General features: G+C 33.4%; 1 protein-coding gene across 1 annotated transcript; it reads left to right on the top strand.

The window, feature by feature from the left end:
• Window positions 1-1073: 1073 nt before the first annotated feature.
• On the top strand, window positions 1074-4798 carry LOC150096615 (uncharacterized). The gene has a single exon (XM_090408575.1). The coding sequence runs from the start codon at window positions 2280-2282 to the stop codon at window positions 3396-3398; it is 1119 nt and encodes a 372-aa protein (XP_090264701.1). The 5' UTR covers window positions 1074-2279; the 3' UTR covers window positions 3399-4798.
• The last annotated feature ends 10074 nt before the right edge of the window (window positions 4799-14872 follow it).

Here is a 14872-nt window from a genome sequence, read left to right as displayed (position 1 = left end):
CCTAACGGTGTGTCAAATTTTTCATAAAACGTTGGCTATATTGAAAAGAAATCGCAATTAACTTCTGAAGAATGTCACTAACTTATAAACGTCAAATTTTAGTATAATAGTTTACGTTAAGACATCTATATAATACTACCTGTGTAATATTGGTGAGTTTAGAGGCGGGTATGGAAATGTTTCCTACAAGAAAGTAATTTCTTCCTTTAATTTAAGCTTAACAAATTTCGTGGAACTTAATAAACCATCCTCCTACATTTTAAATTAAAATTATTTTGTTCTTTTCTACTATGTATGTTAAAACTGTACTCTTAACCTAAGCGGATATATATTAGCAATATTCAGATATTAGCAAACTTGGATTGCACAAACATGACGATATTAAATTATAATGTTAAGTCTAATTAAAAGACTTGTGTACTGAATATAGCACATTATATTGAAGCCGTATTTTATGTTTGGCATAAAATCTTGAGTCCGTTTTTTTTTTTTTAATCCACTTGTTTTCATAACTTCAAAATATGTATGAAAATTCGAATGCAACCCAGTCTTCTTAGCTGAAGACTAACAATCATTGTTATCCCTAGCTTTTTTCCCCCAAACACATAATTATTCCCTTTATTTGTATGGTCTAATGTTGATCCTCCGGAATGTGCATCAGATTCCGTCTAAATGTTTATGACTTGGTTATTGTTTCCTTCGCAAACTTCCAAATTGCTTACAATTGACAAAATCTTGATAATCGACTTAATTATGGTGGTTTCACTAAATGGCTGAACTTAGCGTCTTAAACCAGAAAGTCATCGTAATCCCTCACATCGTAACCAAAGTAATAGTTGCGAACAATTTGAAGTAAAAGAAATAACAAGAGTGCAGTAACATCCATCAGTACGAACTATTGAATTGAAATAATCACTTTGCAGTTTTATTTCAGATTGTGTTGTTCGTATGCATTTTATAAGAACAGTTCATCAGCATCTTTGCGTGTAATTAAAAATAAAATTATTTACTAAAATGATAAAATGAATGAAAATCAGTATAGTATATTAAATTTTATTTTTATTTCCGTTAACTCTTAAAACAAACACAGAAAAAAGTTTCAGGAACAATAGGAATAGAGAAGTCTTATTTTGTACTGTACGTGCAAACATAAGCCAATTGCTAAATGCCAAATCAGATGTGGCCGAATTCTCATTTTTTGCCCTATTATTTTCGTGATTTGATTATACTATTAGCAGATAACGTAAATCATAGTTAAGTCATCTGCTACTCATTAAAGTAAAAGTTAGTTTTCATAGATAAATATCTGCTTTCCATTTCCATGCATAATATGGAGTTTTTTTCCTACCTGCTTTCTGCAAACAAACATTTCTCCACTAACATCGAACTGTTAAAGACTCAAGTCCTGACTAAGCTTTTGACCATAGGCGACTACTTTCCTACGTCACCTCAGTCAGCGTGGTGCCGTAGGGACTAGTGATTGGAAGAGATCTGGATACCCATGGTATTCCACAAGGAAGTCTTAATGACGTCACACCGCGTCACTAACTTCATAAATATCTGCCAGCCATCTGTTCCGGTAAGAAGGCAGTGAGTGCCAGTTAGCAAGCGTGCTACTCGGACGGTGGCTCGCAAAGCTCCTGCTTGTCACGGATAATCGACCGGCAAACGACTACGCGCAAAGCGGGAAAACGTGGAAGTGAAAATAGTACTATCAGACGTTTCGTCTTTTTTTTTTTTTTCAGTGACTGTGTTTGAAAGAATATCAGCATTTATCTATTTGAACTGTCTTCTGACTCTGTCTGTCAGAAAAGTGCAAATGTCTCTGTTTGCTGGACTAGTTTCTTTACCTTGTAGTAGAGTATTTCCGAAAAGCAGTTGAAAGTAGAAGTTTACAGATTAGGCAGACTTAATCTCTTACTGAGACTTGAAGAGTCTCTGTGGTCTTTATGTGTGTGTCTATGTGCAGGCGCGCGTGCGTACGTGTGTGTGTGTGAGTGAGTGAGAGAGAGTTTCAAGCTCACTTTCGTCGGGACTGTTTTAGCCGAGCAGATAAACTTCTCGCGCACATGTGAGCAGCCAAGGTCGGACTCAGTTGACGACGGTGTTGCTATTTTGAAGACGCTCGCATGTGGCACCCGTTACAGCTCGGTCAACTGAAAGTTAGTTCCTGTGTAGCTCACGGAGAAAGACGGAGCTGCTTCGGATAGTCGATGCTAGACAACACGCGCTAGCACGTGTTGTTTTTCGTCATTTCAGCTAATCGGGCTTCCCTTGCCATGGAAGCGGAGTCCGGAACAATGTCGGAGGACTATGTTCATGAGTTTGACCTCGAACATTTGGAAGAAGTGGTTAAACAAGAGATAGAAAATAGGGCAAAATATGGAAATATGATGCACTGTTCGATGAACGGAGAAAACGGTAATCCTCACCCTGTAGCCATGATCCCTGGTCACAGCATGATGCCCGACTCTCATCACCACTCCATACAGCCTAACACGCTTCCTAATAATGGAGTAGTAATGAACGCAGGATGTCCTGTCGGAGGAATGCCTGTTCCTCGTAGACCCATCGTCCTAACAGCTGCCACTCCTGGAACTCCCCCTGATACGCCACCTTGTAATACCAATCTTCATAGTCTTCCCCCATCCCCGCCATTTGCAGCGGTACCTGCTACAAATTTGGCGAGCCCAGTGATGCCTCCAGCGGCTATGGATTCAAAAACTAACTTTGTAGACGACAATTGGATGTGGCTTACTCAAACTCTTCGTGGAAGTATCACTCAGCCTCTTGACCTGCGACCTCAGTATAGTCCGGAGATGGAAGGTTGGATGATACGAAGAGATTATACTGACATCTCTGGAGTACCACAGACTCCTCCACCACAGGCCCAACGCTCGCTTTCTGGTGTTTCAAATTTTACCACTATATGTAGTCCTACCCATTCTAATATACCATGTACTTCCACTGCTTCATCTTTCAACTCCAGTGACGAAGGATCGATGACGGGACCTCTGTTGTCATCATCTAGAGACATTCTCAACGATGATCAACTTATTTCTCTTACGGTACGTGAACTGAACAAAAAACTGCACGGGTTTCCTCGAGAGGACGTGGTCAGATTGAAGCAAAAGCGGAGGACATTGAAAAATCGTGGCTATGCTCAGAACTGTCGCACCAAAAGATTGGCACAGAGACATGAATTAGAAGGCAGGAACCGTGTACTGCAGTCTGAAGTTGCGAGACTTCGCCAAGAACTAGATCGAGCCTATCAGGAGCGAGATTTCTACAAGCAGCAGTTCAATATGGTTCGAACTCGGGACTGTTCACAGGGATCGTTGTCCAGTGTGTCCAGCGCCAACGTTAGTAATCCAAGTTCCCCAGAGTTTTACATATGAGAACTCTCACTTAGTTCCCTCCACATTTACTTGAACTCTCTTGTGCGTCTGGGACCAGCGTTACATCATTGGAGTGGTCCGTGGAAGTTTCTGGCTAGTCTCCCAGCTTTTAAAGACATTTCTCCCAATACAATGAGATAAGGGAAGCAAGAGAAGATAGAAGAAAAACTTGTGATAAGCAAGTATAATGTATCAAGTAAGGCTATTTGAAACGAAAACTTCTTTGAAGCCAATTTGAGTGAAAGAAAAATTAGAACGTTTCGCTGTGACTGATGAAAAATTCATATTTGTGGTTTTATTAATGTTTTATTTAAAAAAAAAAAAACACCCACCAAATAATATGTATAGTGTTCTCTGCCAATTGCAATTCTGTTGTTGGTATTAATTTTTTTGTTGTTGTTGGTTTAGATTTCTCACATTGAGAAAGTATAGAAACTAAGATAGGAGGAATTTTTGTCAATCGCTTCTGTAAATATCTCAGAGACCTGCTCACTTTAAATCGACAGCCAGATATTAGTGCTCAGTACACTTAACAAGTATACAGACGAGGAGAGGTGAGAATACCGTAAATGAGAACATCTCATCAGCTAGGAATTTTTAAGGAACGCTTTATCTCGATACTTTAACGAAGAAAACACAACGTCAGTGACGCGGGCACTTACAGAGAGCTAATTTGGGGTTTAACGAAACAGCAAAAGGGTTCTGTGTGGCTTCAGTCGCTTGCTCTAGAAATGAGCTGAGTAATTAATCCGTTTCCAATTCATTAGTGTTACTGGGGGGGCTTAACCCGAGGCAGCGTAGCTTGGAATTGTTTCTTCACCTTTCTGCAGCCGACCTGTGATTCATTAGCTGATTACCTTTAGGATAGAAGCATCGGAACAAGATCTGTCTAATTGAGGTTTCACCGGAATTAGTGGTGAGAGTACAGAGAAAGAGAGCTCGTTCCTATACGTAGAGTGGTAGACAAATGCGCATCTGAAGTGCAGCATTTACAGCTGCGTTTCCATTGTCTTTCCACCGATGACATGTTCTCAGTTATATTTAACAAATCTCATAGATATTTATTCAGTTAGTTCCTTGAGGTTTCTAACCACAAAACTAGTTTATTGCTATGTGCTGTCATTATCATTCTAATAGGAAGTTATTTAGTTGCTGAGGGAGGGAAAAAGTTTACCCGAATTAGGATTGCAGAGTTTATTGTTTTTAATGTTTAATATGTATACAAACGAGTGCCAAATCTGTAATATATAAAATTTTGTGACGTTATTCGGATATTTGTAAAATTAAGAGTATACCAAAGAAAAGGCGATATATATATATATAATATGTATATGCATATAAATAAATATATATATTTAAATTAAGTAAGTTACCTATAAATTATCTTGAAAATATGTTCAGCTGGCCTGATACACATCAAACAATGATGGATTGTGTATATATATATATATATATATATATATATATATATATATATATATATATATATATATATATATATATATATATATATATATATATATATATACTGTTTCCCTAGTGCAACACTATGCGTTTGGGCGTAGTGGTTAAGTCGTTTCTTGGGATTGGCGTGTAATCGAAAAGCACTGTGATACATGTAAGCAAGCAGTGATATTCTTCCCTTGACAATATTATGTATTTCAGCAATAAAATTTATTGATGGAGGCCTTAAGTTTTGCAAACAGGGAAAGTTTTGATATCTGTGAAGGGAAATAAGATAGGAGAAATTCATTCTATTTTCGTTCTATATTCTAAATATATATTCATTCTATATTCTAAATTCATTATATTAAATTATTATAATAATTTCTTTTAAATAGTAAAAAATTCCCCGTAGTAAAAATATGGTTAATTTCTCACAGAGAGAGGAAATCTAGGAAATGAAAATAGCGACCGTTCTATTTAAAAGAGCATTACTTCAAAGTTAAATCCATCTTTTCATTTTGTCCGAAACACTGCTTATTTTTAAAACCTGAAATGACACATTTCGTTTTATGGATAACTGCTTGCGTCTGTATTTGATCACTTTCAACACTTGGCATTCACGTTTGAAAGTTGATTTTCTAGTGTTACCAAATTCCTGTTGTTCTCTTTAATTACTGACTTCGTTTTGTACCAGTCGAGTCAATTTTATTGTCGTTTTTATAAAAATTGCTTCCGTTGGCCAATCAGCATCTCTTCTTATCTTAATAGTTTAGAATATTTATATATTCAGAAATATTTTCCTCTCTTCTTCTGCTTCCATATTTCAGTTTTCAAACAATTATCCGTTATCTTAACCTGGGAGCTATTGGAAATCTATTAAACAGTTCTCAAACCTAAGAAATGGGCGAATGTTTTGCTGTACAGTTATTGCAAAGAATGTGGTAAAGAACTTTAAACAGAATATCATAGTCGTTTGTTATTAAAAGACATTACCAACAAAGTCGAGTATTTTTCAGGAAAGCTTTTAATTAATTGATCAGTTAGAATGATTCCAAATTCATATTTTTTCTTAAATAATTACTGCATAGTAATTTTTTAAGAAATTCGAGCATGAAATTTGGTGTGTCTTAAATTTTCGGATTGCAAATATTATGATCCTTAGTTAGTAAGAATAATAACACTTCTTGGTTTTTTACCAGTTCTTCCATATCTGTATTCAGTCGTTCTTAAATTCCAAATCCTGCTTATGCCAGTTGACATTAATGTGCTAGTCATTTAATAATCAAAAATATATACCCGTAATTAAATAGTGAAATAACATATATTCTTGTTGGCGATAGTTATAGTCAATAACTATTTTTTCTCTATATATTACAATTAGAGCGTTTGATATTCCAGTTACTTCTCTGAAATATTTCATAGCAGTATAGACAGGTATCGTAAGGGTAGTACAATGTTAATTATAATTGCCCTTACTGCTGTGCATTTTTAAAATAAAATATATATTTTATCTTATTCTTTTCTCCAGTGTTTATTTTTCAATTACTCTTACCTGTTGAACAGGAGTAGGTTATTTATGATAGTAAAAAAAGTTTTGTTATTATTATTATTATTATTATTATGGTGACTTTATATTATGTATAATTATCCGAGTGACTATTCAGAAGGAACATTAAAATTTATCGGTTCTTTACAAAAAAAAAGAATGAATATTGGATCAATTTCAAGAGTACGATAACATTTCTGCCTGAGAGAGGGAGAATAGTTTAACACTTTTGTGTAATATCGTATATACCTTCATTAATTAAGCAAATCTTCTGATATAGAGCAGCGCTGTTTTTAACTTAAACATGTAGCATATTTATGTTTATCTGCTTAATACATTTATCGAAAGGAGCCTGTCTGTGATTCTAGCTTTCTCCCGGTTCAAGTGAGAGGGAGACTAGGCTCAGGAACACCGCATATCCCTTAGATAACAAAAAATACTTGCCTTTATTTGCAAGTAATTTTCTTAATTTACTAATAAGACCGAATTTTATAATATGGATCGGAAGAAATAATTCATTACGAAGTAGAAGGTCATAATTATATAATGAAATAAAGTATATGGCACAAGCAGTCAAAAATATTTTCTTAAATTTATGAAGTTCATTTATATACTGACAGTTGTTGATCACCGATAGAAGAAATCCTTTAGGTTAATCAGGTGATAAATTGATTATGCGACTAACAAAGCTATACTTATATGCTATATAATAAGAAATCCGGTTTCCAATTTTTTTTCATATAAATATAAATATGGATTGTGTTCGTATTTTGCCAAGTCATATAATTTCTTCTTTTCTCTGCATCCCTCAGTGGGCTATAAATTTAGATTTAGTCTGCTGCTGTTGTCAGTCACTTGACCTTAATAAACACATTACTCTTTCTCTCTCTCTCTCTCTCTCTCTCTCTCTCTCTCTCTCTCTCTCTCTCTCTCTCTCTCTCTCTCTCCACTGCCTCTACTAATAATTATCCCGATCCTCTTTTTTACTCTGCAATTTAGTTTATTTATTTTGTAAATTTAGAAACTAAAAAACAACAGTAGCAATATTTTGAGAATTTTTACTCGAAATGAAGGACATTGGACACTATGTCTTAAAGTGGTCGCTTGAAGGGAAAATTGCTTATTAAATATTTAGGAATGGAAGTCTCTTAACCTTACTAAACCACGAAAGTAATGGTCGAGCAGTTTTTTGGTGTTTGTTCCTTCTTGACCGGAGAGAGAGGTGATTATAGTAATCTACTAGATAGAAGAAGTCGTAGAAAGCGATTACCTTATTCGTCGGTAAAGAAGACATTGTGGCTTTAGAATAGCAATAAAATAATTGACAGAAGTTGTAAGTAACTCGCTGAATAATAATATTTTATATTTTTACCATCACAGGATAAACCTGATGTGTCGTACTTGCATAGTCGCAGTCGCAGTTTCAATTCTCGAGATTAGATCATGCACGCATCTTACATATAGAGAGTAGACCTAGTTAAATTCCTTATTTATGTTAGCGCTGTTAAAGTGAACTGCCTGTGAAATATTTTGGTAATAAATCTTTGGTACAGTTATAAATGTTGATCCATATTGTATAAGAGTCAGTCGTGTTTACGAGCTATTCGTGTTGTGAACGAATCTAAATATATAAGGCTGCGTTTTAACTCTACACAATGAAAAAATGTTGAATAGTATTATGTGTTCTGAAAATATAAATATATATAACAGAAAAATAGGTCAACCTGGAGAGTATTCGATCCTGTCAACGAAAAATGGAATATGAAACTTTATCTACAGGTAGATTTCTTACCGTGCAAAAGAATGCCATTTTTTAATCAGAAAGTGAAAGTATTCGTTGCTGTAAACTGAAAATATTAGCTATTTAATTAGTGAATAAGGACTACATAGTATAATAAATTATTCCATAGATTTCATATTTACTGAAATAAGTTGTGTCAACTTTTTTTTTTTTGAGTAATGCTCAATACTTGCTATAAATAGAGTCGTTTAAATGCGTTTGTGATCTAAAAACAGGGAACGTAACGAATTTCCAAATTACTATGTTTTTGTAACATTAGTTGTTTTTGTTCAGGAGTTAAATGTGTATACGATTTAATATGCCCTGAAGTACTTATTTGTAAATATGTGACATTTTATATCTATTTAAATATTTCAAAAATCTCCATAATGACTAATAAATATTGAAAATTGTTTAGATTAAATGATATATTGTTAGACGTTGTATTTGAAAAGACAATGCAAGTGTTTTGTAAACATTTCAAACTGGCAATGTTGAATTATAAAGACATTTGGAGGTGAATGATGATAATAATAAACAGGCCTATTTTGAAAGAGAAAACTTTTGTATGTCTCAGTTTTTTCACGATGGTATTACAAAAAAAGCAACAATTTGCAGCGAGAACGATTCAAATATATGTAAAGTATCAAATCAAGAATTGCACTCTACTTTCTGAAAGAGTTCATTCTTTGATGACATCACATACATCAGCTAGGAAACCGTTACAGGATATATTGATATTACGATATGGAGATCAGACACAAAAAGGATTTTTATGCTTTTCCTCATAACAGAGCTCAACCAGTCTTACAACTATTCTGTCATTTATTATTAACTCTCCTGTGTAAATAGGAATCTCCCTACAAACAGTCTCCTCTGAGAGGATGCAAGATACATCATATGGTGAAGCAGCATCAGAAATGCTATGAGGTGAGAAAGAATCAAGATATTCATATAATTTTCACCTATTACAAGTTATAAAGTATCTGGACACCTTGATTACATCGCTACAATTGTTACCAATGAATTAATTTTGCATATATAAAAACGCTTCGAGAACAGTATGACGTTCCTTTTCAATGTTTATGTACTTCGTGCATGCATTCGCGCGCGCGCGCGCGCGCGCGCGCGTGTGTGTGTGTGTGTGTGTGTGTGTGAGAGAGAGAGAGAGAGAGAGAGAAGGAGAGAGGTAAAAGGTAGGCTTACGGAATGCCTGTGATATTATTACAGAAGATTGAAAAAAACTTCTTAAACAGTTTCGATTAAAACGGGGATTACTGAATTAAAACAAAGTACAAATTATATGAATTCTGATTATAACTTCTGAACAGGTTGCTAAATTTCAACAATACATCAGTTGTAAATGAATGTAGTATATACTTGTTTCTTCATTCATTTCTCCGGAAACTTTTCCAACAATCAAGAGATTATTTAATTTTTCAAACGAAAAGTTTTCTTTGAATAATCTAGGGAAAATATCTCAACTAAAATAATTATGGGATAGTCTTCTGCATCAAAGTAAATGATTAAGATGAAATCTTTATTATTTTATTCCTCTATGGACGGGTTTAGCTTTGATTTATATCTGTTGGAAAACGCAGTTCTTTGTATCTTTCGTAAATAGCTAATTTCATGCTTGGTGAGACTGCCATAAAAACTAATCTTTATCCGACCTGTTAGTACTGTGTGATACAAAGGTTGGATAATTCATGAACTTATGTTATTCAGATCTTCACTGAGCAAGTATGAACTGACGATGAAAATCATCTCAGTTTTAGGACAGTCCTACTAACTTTCTAGGCTTAGTTATTTATTTAAAAATAATCCATTCCTTTCTGTTGGATTAAACCTCTGTGTAGCCTTCTGGTAAACAGAAGCTTAACTACTTGGTCACTCTGGTTTAAAACGGCAAAGCTCAAACAGAAAAGCTATATTTAATTTTAATTTTATCTAAAAAAAATTTTTTTTTAAATGAAAATGCATTCTTGTAGACTATCCAAAAACAGATGATTTTCTTCTCTCAGTTCATTCTTGTTTATTGAAGGTCTGAATGACATAAGTTATAAAGCATATCCAATATGCAATAGGATTTTTTGCTATATTGGTTTTGTTGATTAAGAAGGATAGTATGTTTAGGTTTAAATCATTAAACGTTTCAAAATTGCATCATTATTATTATTCTCTCATATAAAAAAAAAAAACTTAATTGGAGGTGAATGATGATCAGGGACGATTTTATCATTAGGCGATCCTAGGCAATCGCCTAGGGGCGCTAAGCTTCGGGGAACCAGATTTTGCTACATAGTTCGGGGAAAAATATATAGCGACAATGTATAGGAGCGCCTAAATTTTCTTTGCCTAGGGCATCAGATACTCTCGGACCGGCCCTGATGATGATAATAATAAACAGGCCTATTTTGAAAGAGAAAACTTTTGTATGTCTCAGTTATTTTTTCGCCATGGTATTACAAAAAAAAAGCAACAATTTGCAGCGAGAACAGCTCAACTATATTTAAAGTATCATATCACAAATTGCACCCTACTTTGGAAGAGTATACCCATAGTTTTTTTTTGTTTTTTTTCTGGCTGTATTAAATTATTCAAAATTGTTTTAGTCAGTTTAGTCATATTTTCTGTTTTAGAATTGGATAAAAATCATGACTGAAATAGTAGCTTCTTCTCCACAGTTATTTATTCCTCCTATTATTAAAGCTTTTTATTTACGTCAAATTGCAAATTAATTTGCATTTTAACGAAATAAATTTTTAATTTTCATTCAAAACTTACCTTCCTTTTTTTATTATTATTCAGGCCAAGGATTTATTGTGACAATATTACTCATGCAACATCTATACTTTGAATGATACGCGTATCGATTAAATTTGACATAGCACTCGTGGTGTATACTTCGTATGTATGACTGGTATTTTATTTAAATACACACCCATATGTTATGTAATACTGGTATTTTAGCTGTAATTTCATATAAGACCGTGATGATTTTTTTAATTAGTCAGCCTATGCATTCTTTTCTAATATTATATATATATATATATATATATATATATATATATATATATATATATAGAAAGTAATTCCGAGTTAATCGAGTTGAAAAAAAAAATAAATATTGCCTTTTTATGTATCAAATAAAGAAGATTTCTGAAAAGAAATAGTCTCGTTACATATTTCATATTTATCTCAATATTTTTCTTGCTTTGCGGAGAAAGGAATTCCGAATCCGATTGATAATTTTAATGTTAGAACTCTTCTGTATTTCTTTTTATTTTTGACCTATAAAAAATATCTTTTAATGTAAAAGTTACAGTTAATACTTGTAATACTAGCAAGACCATTTTATTTACGATTATTCTTCAAAAAAAAAAAGGCTAAATTTGAAATAACTTGACAGAAATTGAATCTTACCTGTTTCTCTTTGTCCAGCTGAAAGTAACTCGTTACTGAAATCATTGTATATCGAGGAAAAGCGAAACGAAAGTGATAAATGGAAAAGGAAATAGGATAGAAATGTTAGTAAAAGGCTAGAAAAAAAGGACTGGATGAGCGTTGATAAAGGAGAAACAATTAATCAATACATTATTGTTTGGATGCCTAAATGTATTCATTATAAAATACTACTCACTCGCTATCTTCACTTATGGATGACCTATAATTGAGTAATCAAAAGTAATTTTCACATTATTACACTTTTTGCTATTTTCTGAAATCGTATCTAATCGACATAGAGATATCTAAAATCAGGAAGACAGCTTATTATGTCTGTGTGTCGGCATTCCGCTTTGTCTTCTTTATCTGAAAGTAAGATAAACAAAACTTTGCTACCGCCGTCTGAGGCAGTTGTAACCCGTACGAGATGGAAAATGCTTGAAATTATTCCTATTGTTCTCGGAATTTTCAAACACAGCTCTTTCCAAACAACACACATCATTCTTCCAACGGCTCCTATGGAAGCCTCTTAATCAGAAACTATTTTGTGTTATTAGTATTTCTTATTTTTTTTAAAGGTTTGGGATACGTTAAGTATAATCAACCTGAACTGGAACTAGAGATTTCTGTAGATCGGATATATATAATTCCGAAGACGAAGTGCTACATCGCTTATTTTTCAAATTAAATCTGGTAACAAAATAAATTTGGTTCACATAATTTCTTAATTTTCTCTTGAATATCTTAATATTAAGATATTTATGGCATTGCAGATCACTTAGATTCCTCATTCATACTATATAATTCTGAGTATCCGTAAAATTTGTCAAGAGATTTTTTTTTATTGATCTCTCAAATATTTATATATACTGTATGCAATTATCAACTTGAGTAACATTCAGTATATTATTTTACAAGGTTCAGCACTGAGTGCTGCATATAATGAAATTTCAATAACAGTGATGATAACATAGTTTTTTTGCTATCTTTTAAATTAACAATCACAGTAATAATTTACAATTATTACTGTTCATATAGTTTAGAGTTACACAAGTTATATAATATTACATGTAGTTTACTATTTTTTTCTTCAAAGTTTGAGAAAGAATGATTATACAATAGTATTTACACATATGCAATTAAAATATCATATTTCCTATTTCTCACAAACATACAATGTAAACTCAATTTTTACATATTTTTTTTAATAATAAGAATACTTTATTACATTATTTTTTTCATGTTACATAGTAATATTATATTCATGATATTATCACATAATAATCAGTATTTTCAGTATCTTATTTATTGTTTTATACTGACTGTTTTGTTACATTTCTGTATTTGATTATAAGGATTACGTGTACATGAGTGAGGCAAGTTAATCCCACCCTACTTCGAAGCTTGGGTTAGCTTTTATGAAAAGAGTGGGATTTAGCCTTCACTATTTATGTTGTTGTTATTGTTTATGCATGGGATGTAGGCATTGGATGCTGGTGATTTGTGATGTGTATATTAGTGTTAATGGTATATTACCTTTGTTGGTATATTTTCCAGAGTTCGTTTTTTATTTTTTTTTTCTGTAGTTATCTATATGTTTTAAATTTCTTGGTAGGTTGTTCAGTGGTGTTGGTATCTGATGTGATCTCACAAAAGAACCGTATGAGTTGTTGAAGGGTGTAGGGATGTAGAGAGTTGTTGTAGGTCGTATTATACGATATGTGTCTCTGTTGTTTCGATAGGTGATGTTGAAGTAATTCCTTGTTAATGTCATATAGTGTTTCAGTTTTAATGCTCAAGATTCTGTGTGTCGCCATGTGCTGATCAGATATTGGTTGGCATGTCTCAGACTGATCCTTGGATACACCTGGATGGACCGCGTCACTAACTGTGCTGTGCTAAATCTGGCTAAGCAAGAACCACTTGTCAGTATAGTCATAAAACTACAACTCAGATGGATTGGGCATCAACTCAGACATCCTGAAGTCTCTCCCAGAATGGTTTGTACAGGATGAGGGATTCTAAAAAGGGCGAGACTTCAGGATGTCTGAGTTGATGCCCAAGCCACCTGAGTTGTAGTTTTTTGACTATACTGACAAGTGGTTCTTACTTAGCCAGATTGATATAGAAAAAATAGTTTTCCACTGGCTCTATTGCTATTACTTACTATTTTATAGTTTACTGAATTTTATTATCTAATGTGTTTCACCATTTCAGTAACAGTTAGCTATACAATTATATGTAGTGAGTGAGTAAATCATATGAGTGATAAAGTCTCTCTGAATATCGAAGTATTATTATTATTATTATTATTATTATTATTATTATTATTATTATTATTATTATTGTAAGTATTTGTATGTATAATTAAATTGTATGTATATGTAAAAAATATTATTATTATTATTATCATCATCATCATCATCATCTACTAAAGATCTTCTGTTTTGTGTTACGCTTACTCGTCGACCCGCAGCTTATCATGCAGACTTTTGAAACCAGATCTGAGGGACTAGGGTGACTAATCCTTATCCCCGTAGTTGCCTGTACATACACATATTCATACATAGTTTATTCACAATATGATACAATGTGAAAAGAGATTTATATTAAAAATTAAAGATTGCAAATTATGGTCTTCCAAGTCTCTCTATCTTGAGCTAACTGGTAGATGGAGTTTTGCAGTTCAGCCTACGAATGGTTTCACATATGTATTGCCAAAATTGTTTGCATGGTCTTCCTCTACTGTGTTTGCCATCTTCTGGTTTGTACAGGATGAGGGATTCCAAAAAGGGTGAGACTTCAGGATGTCTGAGTTGATGGCCAAGCCACCAAGTGTAGTTTTTTACTATACTGACAAGTGGTTCTTGCTTAGTCAGATTTTGCACAGCACAGTTAGTGACGCGGTCCATCCAGGTGTATTCAAGGATCATTCTTAGACATGTAGTTTCAAAGGAGTTAATTAGATATGTAGTTTCTTTGGTTCTTATTGTCCAGGTTTGAGAACCATACAAGAAGCTGGATCTACTGGTTGCATGGTATAGTCTTAATTTTGTCTTTAATGATACTAATCATGATTTCCTGATGGGGCGGAGTTTGTTATGGAAGACTAGAGCCAGCTGTTTACGTTTTCTGATATCATTTTCTGTATTGCTGATGTACGATCCAAGGTATTGAAAGTCCTTTATTCTTTCTAAGAGTTTATTGTTGATATGAATTATAACGTTTTCACAACCTATTGAGAATACTTTGGAC

The sequence above is a fragment of the Typopeltis vanoorti genome, chromosome 18 (genome assembly GCF_054136105.1).
Source record: "Typopeltis vanoorti isolate ZY-2024b chromosome 18, IOZ_Tvanoo_1.0, whole genome shotgun sequence".
Classification (NCBI taxonomy): Eukaryota; Metazoa; Arthropoda; class Arachnida; order Uropygi; family Thelyphonidae; genus Typopeltis; species Typopeltis vanoorti.
This window is presented reverse-complemented; position numbering and strand designations above follow the sequence as displayed.

What these genes read in the sequence shown, in the direction of transcription:
- LOC150096615 (XM_090408575.1), top strand. Translation starts at nt 2,280, where the DNA reads ATGGAAGCGGAGTCCGGAACAATGTCGGAGGACTATGTTCATGAGTTT.